The sequence below is a fragment of the Lepidochelys kempii genome, chromosome 12 (genome assembly GCF_965140265.1).
Source record: "Lepidochelys kempii isolate rLepKem1 chromosome 12, rLepKem1.hap2, whole genome shotgun sequence".
In the NCBI taxonomy this organism is placed as follows: domain Eukaryota; kingdom Metazoa; phylum Chordata; order Testudines; family Cheloniidae; genus Lepidochelys; species Lepidochelys kempii.
Window position 1 is genome coordinate 23,023,449 of NC_133267.1, and position 21,782 is coordinate 23,045,230.

A 21,782-nucleotide genomic window follows, 5' to 3' on the forward strand; every position below is an offset into this window, starting at 1 on the left:
GGCCCTCCCTGTAAATGATGTCGTTATGCAGTAGGCCGAAACAATCTGACAGCCCCTTCCTGCATTGCACCAGTGACCAAACAATTGGAATGAAAATACCCGGTTCAGTCTCAGGGGGTTGTTTTATTTACATCCCACCCTGGGATCATTAGTTGTGGCCATGCTGAAAGAGAAGAGCCATCAGGGTCAGGCTAAGGCTTACCCTCTCAGAAAAAGATGCCAAAAAATTCAAGCTTTTTGACAGAAAAACTTATTCTGCAGCAAGTTTACGATTTTATGTTGCCAGTCAACACACTTTATTGTCCAGATATGATTTCTCAAATGAGGAGGTCAGATCCCAGTTTGCCAGCAAGCGGCCTGAAGCTTCCAGAGAGCAATTCCAATTACTTGTCAGTGTGGGCTGCCTCATCTCTTTCGTAGTCCTACAGGCTTTTATGGACTTGATGGACTTTTCAGCCAGGTCTATGGTGACAGTAATAATATGCTTTTCCTCCTGGTTACAGTCTTCAGGTATTCCTGTGGGAGGTGCAACACACAATTGAGGACTTTCCTTTTGATTGTTGTCTTGGTTTCATCCAAAATGGATGAGACTTTGCACACCCTAAAGGACTTGAGACTAGTTTCAAAGTCTTTGGGCCTCCAACCTCTGGCCATAATATTGTCCTCAATGTCAACCTAGACAGCAGTATGATCCCTTTCATTAGGCTGACCAATCTAGGCATGCCCAGGGCAGCAATTTTTACTTTATGTTGAGGACAGTATGCTACCCAGCCTGGGACTTACTGACCCTTTCCCACCTTTCTGGGACAGGTTATACCATATCCTACATGTGTGGCAGTCCATCACCTCAGAGAAATGGGCACTTAGCATGGTGGAATCAGGATATACCCTGCACTTCCTTTCTATCTTCCCCCCCTCCTCCCACCCAACACAGTCCTTCAGGGGTCCTTTTCATGAGTCTTTGCTAAGACAATAAGTGAAAACTCTACGTTCTTAGGGAGCCATAAAAGAAGCTCTCTATTCATTGGGACAGGGGTTTTCAGTCCTAATATTCTCTAATGCACAAGGCCAGAGGGGGCCTCCATCCCATCCTAGACCTTCAGAATTTCAATAGATATCCAAAAAGTAGTTCTGTAGTGTGTCTGACTACTATTATCCCTTCACTAGATACAAGAGATTGGTTTCCTTCCCTTGACTTAAAGGATTCATATACCATGTGGCAATTCATCCTACCCACAGTACATTAATGAGGTTTGTTGTAGAAGACCAGTTCACTGTCCTGCCATGGAGCTTGTCATCCGCAGACAGGGTGTTTACCAAGTACCCAGCAATGTATATCCTAATCCTGCCATTGAGTCAACTCTGTGGGAGAGGAATCACGACTAGGATTAAGCTGAACTGTCTGGATTGCCTGTTCAGTTTAACACCTCAACCAACATGGGTGCAATTCAGTTCTTGGCCTCTGTACAAACATGGAATATACTATGAACAGATAGTGTGGTATTGGCTCTTGCAATATGAACACCTAGATGTCTGTTAGAAACTGAATTGAGTCCCAGTTTGTAATATTCCTTTTCATGTAGGCTACTATTATTCTGATCTGTGCTGGAATGAATCAGTGGATTTAGCTGTAAAAGGCTGTGTAGCTCAGTAATTTAATCTCATGAGTTGTCTTTTTTTTTTTTTTTAAACACTTTCAGATAGTACCTCTCCACATTGTGGATGCAACAAACTACTTTGGTCGCATAATAGATAAACAAAAGGACCAATATGCAATTCTTGCTGGAGAGATGATTGAGTATTTTAAGAAAGCTAGGAATAAAGTGTGCGTTGAAATGGTGGAGAAACTAGCACTGTATGGATTACACAAAGATGGTCTTTTTCACAGGTAGGATACTCAGATTGATTTGAAAAGAAGGATTTTTAAAGAATAAAATTTCTGGATATTTTAAAGTACTTTATATTGAATATTTGTATATACCTGAAAAAGCTCAATATTAGTATTCAGAGGACTGTAAGAGACCATTATTAACCAGAATCCATGTAGTATAATTGTTTAGTATAGTTAATGCACACAATATGTCTCAATAGGTCGTATCTAGAGTAGTTGTAGCTGTGTCAGTCCCAGGGTATTAGAGAGACAAGGTGAAGAGCTCTATGTGGCTCAAAAGCTTGTGTGTCACCCACAGAAGTTGGTCTAATAAAATAATATTTCACCCTACTTGTCTCTCAATTAGGTAGCTCATATTTTCATTTACTGTTATATTACGTTACATTTTCATAAATGTTAAGCAAAACCCAATAGATTAAGATTGTATTTATCATTTCATTTTTTGTAACTCTGGTACTGTATTGTATTTAATTTGGAAAACGAAAATTAAATTTTCACTTCTTCTTTTCTCCCTTAAGGGTTCAAGTGTTGGAGATACCCCCAAAAGAAGAAAATAGTTTCTTCTGTAATGTTACTATCAGGTATATAGATGAAGGCAGAACTGGTCAAGTTCAAGTTCATCAGCTGTTTCACTTACCTACAAGATTTCGAATTTTGCCACCACAGGCTGTGGAATTTATTGTTTGTAGGGTGAAACCTATTGATAATGAAATTGAATGGAACCCTAAGGTAATCTTTCTTTAATATAGTATGTCTCTCTTTTTTATCTCAAGTTCAGAAAACTTATTTCTGAATCACTTAAATTGAGCCAATATTTTTGGTAGTGTAGTGAGGCAAGACTCACTGGTGTGGCGCCTCCTGCTGGTCGTTTTGGGAATTAGCTCTCCAGCATATGGAGCCCCTCCTCCGGGCCGGTGTCTCGCCTGCCACTGGCCCTCGTGTCCCTCCCGGACCCCGGTTACCCTTTACCTTAGGGTGCTGCTCCAGGCTGTGCACCCCCACTCTGGGTCTCCCCTCCCTGGGGAACCCCCAACCCTCTATCCCCACCTTGCCTCAGTGGCTACTGCCAGTCATCATCTAGCCCCTGCTCACACTGGGGCAGACTGTAGTCTGTAAACCACTCATCAATGGCAAGGCGGGTTTGGACCAGCTGCCTCTGCCTATCTTTGGGCTGCACCTCCCAGCCCCAGTACCTGCATAGGCCTCTATCAACGCCTACGGCTGGGGACTTGCCAGTCTGGAGCTCCCCAGCTCCTCCTCCCTTTCCCCAGCACTGCTCTATCTCAAGTACCCTTCTTTCCTAGGCAGCCAGGTCCTCTCTCAAGAGCTAGAGAGAGACTGACTGAGCTCCTTGCTCATAACCCTTTTATCGGGCCAGCTGTGGCTAGATTGGGGCAGGGCCCCAGCTGTGGCTGCTTCCCCAGTCAGCCTAGCCTTTTCTCTCAGCCCCAGTCCTCTCCAAGGGCTGGCTTTTAACCCCTTCTGAGCCGGAGCAGGGTGACCGCCCTGCTACAGGTAGTTTATGCTTCATAGTTAATCCTTAATTTTTTAGAAATTGGTGTTATAAGTAAATTTTATTAATTATTTTAAAAGATCTTCCATTACTGAAAGATTTAATATTCCTGTGCCTTTAGAAAGGACATAACCTATTTCATAACTGCTACTTTAATCATAATTGCCCACAAAGTGGGTAAATGCTTGGTGCTGTTTCTTTGGGGAATAAGCTTCTGAGAGCCCTTCTCAGAATCCAGTACAATCCTTTTTACCCCCTTTCTCTTGAAAACTTTCCACCATTCTTCCACCAATGCAGAAGGCTAGTTGTGGCCTCTTCCAACACCAGTCATCACTGCTCCTTGGGTCTGCCAGGAACAATTGGAGATACAGCTTCCGATACCCTTGACTCATACTTGTATTTTTCCCCATGTTGTAGTAAAACATAATTCACTAGACTTGTAGGCCAGCCCCATTAATCATACAATATTAATACAATCTGTAATTTTGCAATGTACATCTTTTTATAGTTTGTATGTGGTTTTCTCCAAAACTGTTGGTACTATTTGATAAATGCCCTAATTTCATTGTTAATTATAATTTAGTAACCTTCTAAGCTTAAAATAGATACAAAATCTGTATTTGATTTAAGATGTACTTTAAATACTATCAGAGTTGTTTTTATTAGGTTACTAGATATATTCATCACAAAATTAGAGGAAAACTTCATGAAGCAAAAATAGTGCTTGCCTTGGGAAATACAATTTGGGTTGATCCAATGGTAAGTATTAAATATAAATATCACTATTGGAGAATATTTATCTAAATTCCTTATAAATGCCCAGTAAATGTTTTTTCTCTTTGCTCTCTTTTTATTGATATTTATGTATATATATTTGTGAATGTGTATGTAAATATACTGAGAGAGAAAATACATGATGGTATGGTGTAAGATTTTGGATAACGGCATAATGCACTATTGGCAAAGCTGCAAATAGATTACACAGGTCATCCCAAATGAATGCCAATAGAACATTAATTCTAGGGCTGCTAAGCTCCCTGGGTTTGGGTAATAATTGATCGCTGTTCTAGCTCTGATTTACTCAGGCATACTCCTCAGTTGCAGACTCTGTATCTGATACATGTCTTGGCTATATAACCCCACAGTCCAGCTGACTTGACCTTGAACCCAGTGTCTCGATCCTCTTGACCTTACGAGTTGCTTAGATCTGTTCCATCTAGAGCAGGGTGAGCTCTGGTGCCCCTAGTTATAAACTTCAGGGATTATGTGACAGTTAAAGTAAGGAACAAACAGGCTTTGTAAAGAAACGTTTTTAAATAAACACAGATTTAGAAAGCATACAAGAGTGATAGATCTATTTAAAAAAAATGTTTGTTTACCTTCCTCTTCTTTCTCACTACTCCTAACAGTCTATTGGGTCCAAGGTCTGTTCATGTTCAGGCGTTCAAGTCCCTCTTGCTGCTTGCAGGGATTGGCTCCTTTTACACACACAACCCCTACCATGCTGGGTTCACGTACACAGTTCCCATTATTTCAGAGGGAGTGGTAAAGCTCATAAGTTATTATAAACTTAGTAGTCCGTGGCAACCTTCGCTTACTCTTCCTGTGCATTCTGCATAAGGTAAGAAATACCCCCTCTTCTGGCCTTACTATACGTCTTGGTGGGCTACATAATCTGGCTCTCAACACAGACACAAAGTACAGTAATATGGAAAGTGGAGGTTCTAATCCACAAAGCAGGTTTGCAATCTTAAATGATACAAAACAAAATTAAACTTTATAAATAGACACAGACATTTTCCCCAAACTGTCAGACTATGTGCACACAATGAAAATATGATCCCTATCACAAAGAGTGTACAGGTGTGCGTGTGTGTGTGTAACACACACAACTATATTAAAAGAACTTTAAGGTTTCAGAGGCAAGCACTGAGAAGGTAGGAAATGCCATACTCTCAAACGTTCTTTGTGAGTATGCATTATAATATATTCTTTAATTATGTGATCACATACTGCATTTTTTCCAGAGGACTCCTTCCTTCAGTGTACTCACTTTGGTATTTTGTTTTATTTTCATTGTTTAATGTATATGGCCCCATGCCTTACTTACTGCACACAATTCAAACCTTGCAATGAAGACAGACTTATCAATTTCCTGATGGGCTTTTCTGTGGAACTCATCACTGTGGTATTTTGAGTTCTTCATAAACATTAATCTTTACGACCCTTCCTTCTCTGTGGTTCTGGAAGTTGCTCTAATTGATGGAATTGTATGGTACCATAACACTGTTCATCATTACACTCTCATAGTAGAGAAGAAGTTACTGCAAAACATTACAAGTAGGTAATTCTTCCATTTAACTAGAGATAAATTAGTTATTTGTGTATTCATAGGTATAGATACACATGTGATATGTATACACATGTGCCTTATGTTTTAGTTTTTAAGTTAATAGACAAGTTAGAGAGAGAATGATTTTCTTATGAGAACTGTTGTATTTACATCGTATATTTTCTTTAAGGTCCGGGTCACCAAGCTTTCAGATTTGAAGACTTCTATCAATGAATATAATATTCGATCTGAGATTTTGTCTATGGGTATGGGAACTGACAATCCAGAACATATAAAACAACTTCAAAAGTTGTGTGAACATGCAAAAATGTTAGCTCTTGAGGAGAAAACCTTGCAAACTTTGTAAGTGATTACTTTTGATTTTCCATGCTTGATTTCTTCTTTTAATGAATGCTGGTTTTGGTCTGCAAAGAGTTTCTTAATTTGATAAACAGGATATTTATACAGTATGAATACTAGCTGACAACAGTCGACCTTTCACTTGGACATGGTGTCTACTCGATTGGTACCTACAGCATGCTTGCTTTCTCTGAGAGCATTCTCTGGGCTCATATCCAGCATTGCCAAATCACAGAAAAAAATTGTTACTGACCTTCAAATACCTGTAATAGAAATGTCAAAATTCAAATTTTTTGTTTATTGTGATGAGTAGTTCTTAATGAGTAAATACCAAATTTCAATATCCTCCATCAAAAGGGCAGATGAACTGTTAAAATCTGATATAAAGACTGGACTTCTGGGGTGACAAGTGGGAAAAGTCAGTGATCAAATACACTGCGCTCAGGGTATGACTATACAGCACACTAAGCTTGGGTCTGTGAAACAGACTCGGTGTTTCCAAGTGCAAACGCTTGAGCATGCACACTGCATTGGAAACCTGGACCTCGCAACTGTGCGCTATGCAGACCTGAATCACAAGTTCAGCTTCAGGGGTTATATACTCTTTTGTATCCCAGGTTTCCTAGTGCCCTTGCCAGCTGAAGCCACTGTAGGGTATGTTTCATAGTGGAGTATGGCAGAATTTGTCTCCGTGCCCCCAGAAGTTGACCAGAAGTGTTTTGGGTGGTTTATCCTGCAAACACATCCAGCTGAGGTATTTTGTGTGTACATGCTCCCAGCAGCTGGAACCATTAGCATGGATCCTGACCTGGCAGAAGAACTTCACCTCATGCTATCAATACTATTTCAGAAAACAGGCAGAACATCTGCGAGATGCTGGTGGACATTTCAGCAACAGGTTTTGAAGTGCTAAAGACACCTATCAGAGGGCGATACTGATATGCCAGCTACAATCTAGCTGATGCCTGCTCATGCCTGAGATCATGGCCAAAAGCACAGAGTGGTGGGGTCTCATTGTCATGCAGACCTGGGATGACCAACAGTGGGTTCAGAACTTGCTCATGAAGAAGCAGATGTTGCTGGAGGTTTGTGATGAGCTTGTCTCAACTCTCCAGCAGCAGGACTCCCACATGAGGAAGGCCACACAAGTCCAGGTTTGTGTCGCTGTAGCCATTTGGAAGCTGGCTTCTGCAGACTGCTGCAGGTCCATGGCTAACGTGTTTGTGTTGGCAAATCAACTGTGGGGGTAGTTGTTGCAGAGATTTGTGAGGTAATCAGGATTGTGATGTACCTGAATGTGATGGGCATTACAAATCTTCCTGAAATAATTGCTGGCTTTGTGACAGTGGGTTTTACAAACTGCGCCAGGGCCATTGCTGGGACTTGTGCCTGTAGTTTGCCCTCTAGAAGGAGAAGCACATGGGAACATAAACTGTAGAGGGTACAACTCTACTATTATGAAGGCACTGGTCAACCATAGAGGCAGATTAATGGACACTAACATGGGATGCATTAGCAGGGTGCATGATGCCAGGGTGTCCTGGAGATCGGGACTTTACTTTCCTGGACACCTGAGACATTTATTCCCACTGAATGAAGTTATAAATAGTGTCACTGTCTCTCCTGTTGCTCTGGGGAGACGCCACTTGTCCCTTTGTTGCCATGGCTTATGAAACCCTTACCAAAATGTCTGGCAAAAGAAGGTTCAGCTACACACAGTAGCTGTAGGATGGTGATGGTTGTGGAATGTGTATTTAGCAGATTAAAATCCCATTGGCACTGCCTTCAAAACCGTTTGGATGCAATGTCATCAGTACTGTCTGCATTATTGTTGTGTGTTGCATTCTGCAGAATTGTTTGTGAGGACAAGGGGGAACCTTGTCACCGGGGTGGACTCAGGACATTGCTAGATTTCTGAACTGGTGTACACAGCCAGATAGCATAGCTGTCATGACTGGTGCTGGATCCACATGCAACGGAAATCAGGGATGCTCTGTGTGCCCAGGTGATGGGTATGCGTGGTCCCATACATAAGGGGGGACGATATGATATTTGAAATTGTACTGTACATGAGTGTAGGACAGCAATGGGAGGATTTTTGTAAATGTATTGGTATTAGGTATTGTGAATTTTGTACACACTTTCAATGTACAGAAATGTACAGAAACGTGTTATGGAATTGATCATTACTGGCCATGTACTGCAACTCACAGCTTATATATTATAGTGATGACAGTTTATAAATTTTTATTATGAAAGTTACTGAGAATGAACATGAGATGACTGGCACTTTTAACATAACATAGATGAAAGTTGCTGTTGTATTCTTGTGTGTGAATTCAACACTACTTTACTTTACACATGTATTTACATGTAGGAACCAGGAAGGCAGACCAGCTGCCATCAAAACGTACATCACAATAAACAAAGTCAGTGCCAAAACAGTCAAAGGTCCATATTGCCAAATAACATGTCTAGCTTTTCCTATATGTCCCCTGTCATAAGAATGACCATACTGGGTCAGACCAATGGTCCATCTAGCCCAGTAATCTATCTTCTAACAGTGGTCTGTGTCAGATGCTTCAGTGGGAGTGACAGAACAGGGTAGTTTATTGATTCATCCATCCATCCATCCATTCATCCCCTATCATTCATTCCCAGCTTCTGGCAGCCAGAGGTTTAGTGACACCCATACCATGGTGTTGCATTCTGTATCATCTTGGCTAATAGATATTGCTGGACCTATCCTTCATGAACTTATCTAATTCTTTCTTGAATTCAGTTATAATTTTGGCCTTTACAACATCCCCTCGCAATGAGTTCCACAGATTGATTGTGAGTTGTGTGGAGTACTTAGTTATGTTTGTTTTTAAATCTGCTGCATATTAATTACATTATGTGACAAAGCTCTGTCCTTGCCTCCGTGGGTCCCACATTTCCTGGCGGATTTTGCTAGCCTCAGAGGCTCACTGTGACCCTCCACGTAACCCTTCTTTCTCTAGAGACAAGGGTCACAGTCTACTGAGCCATTTTCATCATAAGCCAGCAAGGGAGGTGAGGAGAAGTTATCCTTCCTTGCACAGTCTCTGTTGTCTCCCAGTCTCCATGATTAATCAGGGGGCAGAGGTTGGGGGGGAGCCTGCGCCCACCCTCTACTCCGGGCTCCAGCCCAGGGACCTCAATAGTATCAGCTATGGTAGCTGACCTTTTAGAAACATGACATGTACAATTCTCTGAGCTACTTCCCCGACAGCAGCCCTCACTTCTTCAAGCTCCACTTCACCCTTACCTCAGGGCCTTCTTCCTTGTGCCTGATATGGTGTGTACTACTCAGCCTCTCCAACAGCGCAACTTCCCTCCACAGCTCCTGACATGCACACCCACCTGACTGACTGGGAGGCTTTTAACTAGTTTCAACCAGCCCCTGATTGGCTTCAGGTGTCCCAGCAACCTAGCATTCTCCCTGCCTTCTGGAAAGTTCTTAATTGGCCCCAGGTGTCTTAATTGACTGGAGCAGCTTCCATTTCACTTAACCTGGTACCAGGGATTTGTTCAGCCTGGAGCTAATATATCTATCTACCACTACTTTTCTATAGCCATCTAGCCTTGCCCCGTCGTAATTAGGTGACCCCTGGTTCTTGTGTTACGTGAAGGGGCAAATGACACTTCTTTGAGTAGGTGCAGCTTTGTATTCCACTTAGGTGTGTGCACACCCAGTGCACCAGAGCCAGAGAAATTTGCCTAACAGAATCCATAAAGAGGTGGCGCTCATGCCTGTGGCTGTAGCCCTCCCCTGGCTACATGAGGCAGCGCCACCCCAGACCGACTCAGTTCCTTCTTTTTGCCCATGGCTCAAGTCAGACCTCTGTGTGATCTCAGCCTCTCAACTAGGTTTATTTTTTTTCCTCTTGTTGGATATAGTTAGTAACACCCTTAGTATTAGTCAGTGTTAGTTGTAGTAGTTTGTTTCCCTAGGTGATGCCCTCACCGGGGTTTAAACATTGTCCTTCATTGGCGAGTGTTGCATGATCTGCAGATCATTTAAGAAACTGATTGATTCAAGTGGCTCAGAACCTTCGCCTTAAGCAGCACCTGATTGAACAGGCCATGCGGCCTGCTTTGGTACCGAGGCCCTCATTGCGTCTGAGAGTACCTTCGGGCTCCAAGAGCACTGCCACTTCATGTTTTGGAGCAGATGTCTCTCTGAAGAAACAGAGGAACAGTTGCCTGTCAACTGCACCGAGAAAAAAGTCACATAAGACCAATTGAGACCGCTCCTGGTCTTGGGGTGACTCTTCCGCCTCCCTCAGGAAAAGTGTTGACTGTCACATAGTTGGTGCCAGTGCGCAGGGTGGCATGGGTACCTCTAACCTTTCCCCAGTACTGAATAGGAAGGATAGAATTCCTGTAGCATTGACTCTGGTTCCAGCCCCGGACATCCATTGAGTCTGGTACTGATGAGGAAGATGCTGTTACCAACTTTTTCCACATAGGCAGCAACAGACCACCTCTACCTTTCTGTCCTGACCTCTTTGTTGCTCCAGGACATTGCCAGGGCTGTGTCAACTATAGCCCCGTCCGTTGAACTAGCTGCTGAACCCTCAGTTCTTTCAGCACCACACTACACCCCAGTGTTCCCTTTCCACTAATTGTGGAAGTAGGACCGGTACTGGGAACCTTCTCAGCACCACTGCAATCAACACTGCAAATCCTTCATTGGCAGCTTTTCACTGCCCTCCATGTTGGTACCATCAGACACTCATGTACTACTGTTCATTTCAGGACTGGCATGCTCGATACACCTCTATTGGCAGCGCCACTTCCTGCCTCATTCTGGGGGATGGATGAGTCAGACTGCCTACTTGCTCTCTCTGATCCTGCTTCCACCCTTATCTCTGGGATCCTGAGACTTCTCTGCATCTGAGCTTGGGTTGTCATCCTTGTCACCTGATGTACTGGGGTACCACTGAGCCCACCTGTTCCACCAGCATGGGCTCCCATACACTATCCTGCTGAGCCAGGCCCGCAAGCCTCCTCCAGCACATACACAAGTAGGGACACACCCAGCTGCAGAAAGGCACAGACACTGAAATCAGGACTGCACGGGAAGACTTCAGCTGCGGAATTGCCCAGCACTCAAGTGCATACTCCCTCTGGAATGTAAACCCAAAGTTGTATAGTCTTGCATTTCACAGAACTATACAGCCCAAGCTTATGAAATTCACCCTCTTCCTCAGTGTGGAGGAAGGATATGCAGAGCTTTTGCCACCCCCCCCCCCATTATGAATTCCACAGACTGGTTTTAGAGAAAACAAAAACAAGTTTAACTACAAAAGATAGATTTTAAGTGATTGTAAGGGCTAGCAAACAGATCAAAGCAGATTGCCTATTAAACGAAACAAACATGCAAACTAAGCGCAAGATACTAAAGAAATTGGTTACAAGTAGTAATTTCTCACCATAAATGTTGTTTTAGGCAGATTGCAGAGGTTCTTGAAGACAAGCTAGCTGCTCTTGCTTGCAGCTTAAAACTCCAGGTATTTTTCATAGGCCAGACACCTTTTCCAGCCTGGGCTCAGTTCTTCTTCCCCCTAGTTTGTGTTTTGTTTCTTAGATGTTTCCAGCAGTCATCCTGGGTGGGGATTCAGTGAAGAACAAAAGCTGATTGTCACTCCCATGCCTTAAATGGGTTTTACATATGGTGGGAACCCTTTGTTTTGCCCCCTCCCAGTGGAAAAATACTGGTATTCTATAATGGAGTCTAGTACCAGGTGACGTGATCACATGACTCGGCAGTGTCAAAGCAGTCATGAGTCAGAGATTGATTGTAGAAGCCCAGGAAAGTTTCTCAGTAAGGTGGGAGATTAGCATCTTCAGAGGTCTTTTGTTCTCCCTAATCGTCCACTGACTTCTTCTCAGCTAGCCAGCCCGCCTAATTGCGTTCTGTCTGGTGGGCGTTCCCCAGGTGCAAACACGTTTGTAGTACAGATGCGTATAGTCAATATTCCTAACTTTAGATACAAAAATGATACATGCATACAAATAGGTTGTGATTTACTGAATGATTATTCTATCTTGCATAAAATACATTATGATTGACACAATCATATAATAATATTACTGTGAGAAATATGGAAAGCAGTGTCACAATCCTCCTGCTCTCCATTGCCCGACTAGCATCAAGGGCCACCGTTGGACCATTACTGGTACCAGGATTGGCACGCATCTTGTGGTTGACACAGAGGTCCCTTGCTGGGCACCTACTGGCCACCAGTGATCTCCATGGAATCTGTGGGATGCTCTTCGTCACACTCAAAGGCAAGATTGCCAGTCAGGTCTGTGGTGGTGATTGTTGAGCCGTTGCAGCCCTGGCATTGGCAGTCCTTCTCCCATTGGAGCCTCCAGAGTCATCCTGTCTGGGTCCGTCAGCTGTGGAACAGGATCAGCTTTGGCTCAGTAAAGGACCTTGTCTTAGTCTCTGCACAATGCTTTGTTGTCTGGCTTATCCTTCCCCTTGGTACTGGAGGATTTTAAAGTATACCAAAACCTTTTGTGGCATGTAGCAGTGTCCCTTGGTATCCAAGGAGAATTCTTGCAGGAGAGCACCCACAAATTGGTGGATGTTTGACAGCTGTCTGCTCCCTGAGCAGTTGCCCTCCCTGTTAATGATGCACTCCTTGAACCAGCTAAGGCCCTCTAGAACACGCCATCTTTGGTAATGCCCACAGCTGAGCTCATGGAAAAGTGCTATTTCATTCCTGTTTAGGGATTTGAGGGGTTTTACTCCCATCCAGTTCCAAATTCCCTATTCATAATTGCAGTGAATAACAAAACTTGGCAGGCAGGTTTAAGTCCGCCCCCAAGGATGGGGACTCTAAATGATTGGACCTCATAAGCAGAAAGATTTACATCACCTCTTTCTTATAGATGCAAATTGCAAAATGCACGGGCAAGTCTTGCTGTCCAAGTACTTTTTTATTAACTGGAAAGCTATGTCAAAGTTTGCAGACCAGCTGCCAAAGACCTCATGTGAAGAATTTCTGGTTTTGTCACTGAGGGCTTGTATCAGGATGCTGCTGCAAAAGCATCTAATTAGCCCCTGCTCAGCCAGCTCCAATCAAGAGAAATAGATTGGGCTTGGTGTAACAGGCATGATGCCTGGCCTGGGGATTGGCTCCACCTGTGGGCCTGACAAGCCAGCAGTTATAAGGGCTGGGAGCCAGTATGAAGGGGGGCTGCTAGGAGAATGGACAGTCTCCTCGCTGCAGGCTGACTGCCAGCCAAAGAAGAAACTAACCCTGTAAGTCTTGTAAATAGCTCAACACTGGTGGTGGGAGAACTGTGTGTGTAAATAAAGCCACGGGTGCTGCATAACAGGAAGCCTCTCTGAGCTTTATTGGGGCAGTCAGTGGGCCCCTGAAAGAGGGGTGGGCAGAGGACCCTGTTACAGGGCTGCTTGGCGGCTAAGACAACTTCTCAGTCTGTGCTGGACACCTTGGTCAGGGTGATGGCTGCCGCAGTCACCCCTATGATGAGGACTTCCTGGCTGCAGAGTTCGGGTATTGCCCCGATGTCCAGACTAATGAGGATTTGCCCTTTGGTAGCCAAACATTGTTCTTGGACAAAACTGAGAAGATGCTGCACTCCTTCAAGGTCTCCAGGGCTATCCTGTGGTCCTTGGGGGTATATACACTGGCGGTGCAGAGGTGCCAGTACACTGTCCAGCAGCAATATCCTCTGCAGCGCATCTTTGGCCAGCCTTTCCTCCTCCAAGGCAACAAATCTACCCCAGAAAGAGGGTTAGATACCACGGGAGAACGCAGTTGGACCCAGCGTTTAGCCAGTCCACACACTCTCCATCAAATCCTTCCAGGCACCCATTTTGACTCCTTGTTGAACCAGTCATTGCTCCTCTGTCCTCATTTCCACCCTTTGACAGGCTGACCTGCTTTCACAATGCTTGGGACTTGATCACCACTGACAGCTGGATCCTAAGTACCATCAAATTGGGTTATGCTATCCAGTTCCTCTCCCCATATCCCTGCATCCCTCTTCAGGGATCCCTCTCATGAGATATTGCTCCTCTAGGTGGTCTACTTGCGGCTGACTTTGGGAGAGGTGGAGGAAGTTCCACCAGGACACCAGGGTCATGGCTTAACTTCCTGGTACCCAAATCCAAGGGAGGGGTAAGACCCATCATCAGTCTTCACAGCCTCACCAATTATATCGAATACATGAGTTTCTGAATGATCACTCTCTAGACTCTCCTCCCCGCATTGTCTCAGAACGACTGGTGTGTGGTTCCGGACTTTCAGGACGTATACTTCCATCTGGAGATTTTACTGAGCCACAGAAAGTTCTGTCAGTTTGTCATGGTGGAATGCCACTTTCAGTACAGTGCTTCCATTCAGCCTCTCTTTGGCCCCCTAGGTTTTGACCAAATGAATGGTCATTGTTACTATGTATCTCAGGAAGAAGGGAATTCATATTTTTCCTGTATCTGGACAATTGGTTAGTGAGGGACTGATCCAGAGAGGAAGTTCTTGCTCGCATCAGGACCACACTGCACTTGCTTGACCGTCTGGTTCTCATCCCCAACATTGTAAAGTCAATCTTTGCTCCCACTCAAAAAATTGAGTTCGTAGGGGCCCTGTTAGATTCCACAATGTTGAGAGCATTTCTGCTGACTGTTTTCAGACAGGTATTTTTCCCTGAAAAATGAGTGGTCCCTGAAGCCCTGCAGAGATAGTCCATGAGATGATTCTGAACCTCAGGCTAGTGATCAGCTATTGAAGTAATGTTCTCAATGCAGAACTGCCATAGCCTGATGGCCTCTAGGCAGATCAGTCTGGAATGTGCTCCCCTTTGTTGCCAGCTACAGTGGATAGTGTTGGACAGGGAGCCTGGTCTGACTTCTCCTCGAGAGCAGAACTGATAACATTTCCTGTTTTTCAGGCTTCAGGTTAGTTTTTGTGATGCCCCAAGCTATGGAGATGACCCAGAGGTCTCTTGTTTTCAGGCATCTCTGGGTCCATGAAGCTGATCTCCAGCCATGGCACAGACTGCCACCTTCTGCTGTAATTTGGACTCTTATATTAAAGCCAGCAATGAACATAATACACTCTTAGGGTTTGTTTGTCTTTTTGGAACTTACACTAGCCAGATTTTTTGGAACTCTGTTTACAGGCAGTCCTGGACAGAGCCGGTATGGCTAGTTTATAAGGTGTACTGTATTAGATGGGAAAGGTATGCGAGGCTATTAATTGTGGAGTCCAAACCCCTGCTTGTAACAATCAGTGAGTAACCAGTAAAGTTTCTTAACTGTTTGTTTTTCTTTTCATGGTGTCCATTTTGCATCTGATGTGGCATTAGATGGAAGGGGCATTCGATGTGCTGGGCAAATGGTGTGGGTTCCACCCTGAACAGAAGCACACAAAAAATAACTTAATAGACCCATGAGCTGGAAATCCCTCCATTCCATATATTTAGTTTAAAAAAAAAAAACACATGGCTGCAGAAATTTACCAGGCTCCAGCTCTCGCTGTGGCTCTGGTGCTTACTCAGGTGCCAGTTCTGTAGCCAGAAGGAATAGCCTCTTAAGAGATCCAAAGCCCTCACTGCCCTCACGTGAGAAAGCAATGCCCACAAACAGGCACCTAAAATGCCTATACTGCCCTGGGGGAATTGCACATTTCATGAAAATGTGTAATTTGCAAGTCTTTTATATCGAGGACTTGAAAAGACAGGGAGGTATTCCTTGTGAGTAAAAACCATTAGACCGTCACTGAACCCAAGGTCTTTGAACCCCCATACATGGCCTCTTGAATCTGAAGAGTGTGAGCACTGGCTCACTGACTCATAGGGCCTCATCTTCAGTCCTGGTACTGAGGCAGACCAAGCCTGACAAGACACTATCGCCTGAGAAGACACAGGGTGTGAAGAGTTCCAGAGGTAGATCCTTCTATCAAGGGGGCTGTTGGGAGATTCAAACTGACTCGTGAATCCAGACCTACGATCCCTCCCATTTAGGAATCATTTAACCCTTTTCAGGCATCCATGGTCCTTCATCACCATGGCCCAGTCATTGTGTCCATGAGCCACAGCAGGCTATTCCGTCAACTTTCACATAGTGCCTACTTCCAAGCCCTTTCTTCATCCCTCTTCAGGGATCCTTCTCACGAGTATCTATTGCAGGGGTGGCCAGCCTGTGGCTCTGGAGCTGTATGCAGCTCTTTAGAGGTTAATATGCCGCTCCTTGCATAGGCACTGATTCCGGGGCTGGAGCTATAGATGCTGGGGAGTGCTCACTGCTTAACCCCCTGCTCTGCCCCAAGTCCTACCCCCATTCCATCTCTTCCCCCAAGGCCCCTGCCCTTTCCCTGAGCCTGCCATGCCCTCGCTCCTTCCCCTTCCCCCCCCCCATAGCCTCCTGCACACATGAAATAGCTGACTGGGGTAGGGGAATAGTGCCGATTGGATGGGGCTCCCGGGAGGCGCTGGGGAGCGGATGTATTACTGTGGCTCTCTGGCAATGTACATTGGTAAATTCTGGCTCCTTCTCAGGCTCAGGTTAGCCACCCCAGATTTATTATGTCAAGAGATTCTCTTGCTTCTGTCTCCTGGTGCTATAAAGGGACACTCTTCAATATCCGGGTAATGGGTTCTGTAGCAAATACTTCTTTATCCCAATAAAGCCCATGGCTTATCTCCCCCAGGACAGGTTTGAGAACTTGACAGCTCTAACTACACAGCTGAAGTCAAATCCAATGACCACAGCATGGACTTGTACTTTGGTGCATGCAATTCTGGTTAATGTCCATGTACACCACCCTCAAGCAGCAAGTGCACATGCCTTTCTGTGTGCCTGAATTTTTATTTCCATCTCTGTATTGGTGGAAAGACCCTGTGAATGCCTTCTGTCCAAAACTATAGTTTTGGATGGCAGGCTCACCTGGGGGATCTCCAGGTGCACGGACAGCACAAGAAGTGTGAATGCTTATCAGCCTCCTAGAGCTCAGAGCTGTGTGCAAAACTTTGAGTCCTTACTCCCTAGCATCAAGGGACTGACAAGCCAAATAATGACTGAGACTACAACCTCCATTTTCTACATCAGCAAACAGAGTAGGCAGGGTGTTCCCTGGTATACGAAGAAGCAATCAGATGTGGAACTGGTGCATCAGATGCCAAAGTGGCTGTCCACTTACCTGGTCTGCAGACAACTTGAGCAGATGCTTCTCCTCAAACCAGGAGTGTGAGATCAAGGACTCCATCCTTCAAGACATCTGTTCCGAATGTGACTCCTTGAATGGTCCTATTTGTAACATAAGAAAAAATATGAAGTGTAAATGCTCTTCAATAGTAGAGGCAGGAGTGCCCTGTCTGATCCCTTTTTAATCTTGTGGACCTAGAGCCTTATGTCTGGTCTGGTCCCGCTTATGCTGCAGTCTGCACTTTTTCACAATTGAAGTTTTCTGCTCAGCATCTGATTTTTCTGTGTTTCCTAGAGGAAGACAAGGATTTTAAAGGGCACCTTGGGAGGAGGTTGACAATGCCACTGGCACTGACCCTGGATTCCTGGGGCTATTGATGCCTGTAACTCGGGATCAGAGTTTGGGCACACTGACTGCTCCATCAAGAAGGCCCTCAAATGGAACTTTCTGGAGCACTGGGTTTGATTTGGGAAAGATCTGCATATTTTGCAGCTATTTGGAATGTGTCCCTCATCGAAATAGAATAAACACCTTGTGTGGCTGTCATTCAAAAGTATGATGGCCTTGTAGAGGGTGATTCTTAAATCTCAGGGAACTGGTGTTTGAATGTTGAGTGTTTGGTGGCTAAGTTCTTTCCTTGCTAAAGATCCCAAATCCAGGAAAATAAAGCCTAATGCTATCACTGATTTACAAACTGCTATTTATCTAAGAACTATGTACAACAAGAAAACAGGTGTTCTGAGTCTGAGCTGCTCCAGCTTGCATCGGGGCAGTAAGAAGGACCTTGTTGTGATCAGACAGCTCCATCCTTCATACTCTCACCAGAGCTCACAAGGTTGCCATCCCAATGGATCCTGCTGACTAGGATGTTTTCTGATGCATGACGACTGGACACTCAAATACTAGCTGTGGAATGTGTACATGGTTTACACACATCAATCAGTTACTATGCCAGTAAGTAACATCTCTTTCTCAGAGTGCTCTACAAGATAAGGTATAACTTGGACAAGCTCATTTTGATAGCTGTTCTGGTTCCCAGACATGTTAAACCTCTCAAATTTCCCAGCCCAAGGTCTCCCCCCTGCTGCTGGTTTGGCTCTTACAGAGTGACTGTAGGTTCCTGCATCCAGATCTGAAGTCTCTACATATCACTGTTTGGCTGCTGGATGGTTGTCCACTTTAGAACAGTCATGCATCTCATCTGTCTGTGATAGTCTGGTAAAGAGTAGGAAGGTCTACAAGGCAGACTTCCCTGGCAAGATGAACAAGGTTTTCATTCTGTTGCTGACGGAAGGCCCTCATTAGGTACAAATGTCTGATGCTGAAAGTCCTAGAATATCTGTTGGAATTGAAACAAAGTGACCCCTACCACCAAGCTCAGTCAAAGTGCATTTACCGTCAGTCTCTGCACACTATCTACCAATAAAAAGCCAAACAGTTCCACCCAACTGTAGGGTCTCTTGAAAGGTCTGATTTAAGGATCTGATTCGTCCGTGGGACCTTAACTTTTGGACCTTTTGCACTGCCTCCCTTGTCTCCTGAGCTTATGATGCTTATTCCCTGATACACTTATCAAGTAAAATATCTACCTTGGTTGTAATTGCTTCAGCAAGAAGAGTAGGAGAGATTGATGCATTGACGGCTGACCCTCCTTCTTCAAGTAGCGTCCATACACATGCTCCACTGTAGATGTGCTTGTGTCCCTGCTCTGCTGATTGGAGAAACTCGGTACTAGTGTTCGTTAGGCCCGCACATGCTTTTTGTCTTCTCCGGCCGTGCCAACGTATCTAGTCAGCACATGGGGGCTAATCCCCCTTGGTTCTTTCTGAACCGACCCGGGCTAGAGATGGAGATATTGCTTTCAATTTTGCATTTCTATAGTTAGTCTGCTAGTACTTAATATAGTTATACTTAAAGTTATTCCCTTTTTCTTTCTTTTCTCCCCCCAAAAATCCTGCTTTTTCCCCATATTGGAGACCCTTCCCCCAACAGGGTATGTCCGGTTCACCAGGCTTCAAGAGGTGCCTCTCTTGCAAAGAGATGATCCCTGTCGCAGACAAGCCCTCCCAATGCATATGCTGCCTCGGAGAAGGCCACATTCAATGAAAGTGTGGTCTCTTCCAGCAACTCAAGCCCAGGTCTTATAAGAGCTCAAACAGAAGTTCATCTTCATGGAGGCGGACCCGCGACACGAGTCACCTGGCAGATGTGAGTCTTCCCCACAGTCCTCAACATCTAAAGGCTGTGGGTTGAGAAACAAGACACTGACCCCACTCCTAAATCATTGAAAAAGAGAGTGAGGAGTCTTCACAGTGAGCCCTGAGATAGCTGCAAACAATCTCCAGAACATTCGGTATCCTCAGTACCATTGGCACCAAGACAATCTCAGCCCGGTATGGCTCATGGAAATCTACAGTAGCAGGCACCCTTGACAAGCCTGTGAACGCAATGGGCACAGGCACTGAGTCAACAGCACTGAGGGACAAGGACAGGAGTAAACAGGCCACTAAAAAGACATTGCTGGTAGAGGATTCTCCATAGGTACTGTTGTCAGTGCCTCATCCAGCACCAGAGTGATTGGTCGGGGCAAGATCCCCAATCCCCTGGTACTGCCAATGGCACTGAGTTGGTCAGTACCGCTGGAATTCTGGCACTCAAGGGGCCTCCATGTATCTCCGTGTACCAGAGTCTCCTCTTCACAGTACTGGGACCTCCGCACTGAGTCTTCTCTGCTGTCCTGCCGTGCCCTCCACTCTCTAGTGTGGTCTTGGATAGAGAACTGAAGGAGGTGTCAAGTACTTCTCCCAAGCTCCTTATGGTGCCCAATATTAACAGGGCCCCGAGCCATACCCTCAGATGGCCCCACCAGCATCATCTTGGTATAGCCACCCACTACCATGCTCTGTGCCACCACCACCCCAGTGGCTATACAGGGACCCTTGGGCCGTATATCACCACCTTGTTTCTCAAGCTTCTAGCCCCACCCAGGAACCCTCGGTGCACCCCTTCAACCGTGCCCTTCAGAGCGTCAGAACCTCCAGAAGAAATGCGGAGGAACAGGAGGGTCGTGTTGAGGAAGAGATGACCGTGAAGATCACATCCTCCTCCTTCCTGGATAAGGCCATCGTGCTTCCCCCCACCATTTCTGGCTGATGACTTTCGCCTCTTCCACGACCTACTGAAGCGAGTGACATGCACTATCCAGTTACCACTAGAAGAAGTCAGAGACACCCACCATCGTCTCCTTGACATACTCCTTTCATCCTCATCCTCAAAAATCGCCCTACCTATTAATGAAGTCACTCTGGACCCTGCAAAACCCATGTGGCCAACCCCAGTGTTTCAGCATCTACTTGCTTTCAAGCGGGTGAGCAAAAAATATGTCCCAGCGAGGGAGACTGAATTCCTCTTCTCCCACCCTCCATCCACCTCCATTGTGGTGGACACTAATTCCTGCGGCCGTCAACACCAGATGAGATCCACTCCCTACAGTAGAGACTGGAAGAGTTTGGACCTTTTCAGGAGGAAGCGTACTCTTCGGCCAGGCTTCAGTTTCAAATTGCCAATTACCAAGCCCTGATGGTGAAATATGACTATGTAAACTATTAGAAACTGAACAGTTTTATTGAGCAGCTGCCCGAGTCGCACTGCAATTAATTTAAGGCCATCATCCAACAGGGACAGTTTGTGGCCAAGGCTACATTACAGTCTGCCCTCGATACAGCTGACACAGCAGCCAGGTCCATCTCCATGGCTGTGGTGATGGACAAAAGAGAAAATTTAGTCCACAGTCCCAGCACAAACCATGCACCTCCCAATACCCAGCTCAGCATTACTACAAGCCACAGAGAAAGACAAATAAATTTTCGAGGAGTAAGCCATCTAGCCCGCAGTCTTCTTAGTCCCAGCCATCTATGTCCAAGCACCAATTTTGATGTGTTGGTCAAGTCATTGATAGAACACTCCCCCAGCTGCTATGGCTGACCACCACTGTCCAGCCATTTTGCCACCAGCTGGCAGTGTTCTGCAGCACCTGAGAACACATAATATCGGACCGATGGAGATCATTTGCAATGGGCACTCTATCCATTTTGCCTCCTGCCCTCTCCACAACGTTCTTCCCTGTCCCTCTTCAGGGACCCTTCTCAAAAGAGTTTACTACGACAAGACGTAGATAGTCTCCTCCAGATAGGAGCCATAGAACCAGTACCTCAACATCTATGAGGCAAAGGGTTCTACTCTCACTATATTTCCTAATAACCAAGAGGAAAGGATGTTGGAGACCCACACTAGACCTCAGAGCTCTGAACAAATTTGTCAAAGCTCAAAAATTCAAGATGGTCACTCTAACAACAATCATTCCAGCATTGGAACAGGGAGACTGGTTTTTGGTCCTTGATCTTCGTCAAGGTTCCTTCCCCACTCTGAACTCTAGGGTACAGATGTGGGGACCTGCATGAAAACCTCCTAAGCTTA

General features: G+C 45.1%; 1 protein-coding gene across 1 annotated transcript in view; it reads left to right on the top strand.

The window, feature by feature from the left end:
• The window catches only part of TDRD12 (tudor domain containing 12), a 119,960-nt gene that overhangs the window by 76,995 nt on the left and 21,183 nt on the right, over window positions 1-21,782 (top strand). Inside the window, exons 23-26 of the mRNA XM_073307859.1 lie at window positions 1,701-1,888; window positions 2,410-2,620; window positions 4,071-4,163; window positions 5,927-6,099. Of these exons, the coding sequence (XP_073163960.1) occupies window positions 1,701-1,888; window positions 2,410-2,620; window positions 4,071-4,163; window positions 5,927-6,099 (665 nt within the window). The remainder of the gene's footprint in view (window positions 1-1,700; window positions 1,889-2,409; window positions 2,621-4,070; window positions 4,164-5,926; window positions 6,100-21,782) is intronic.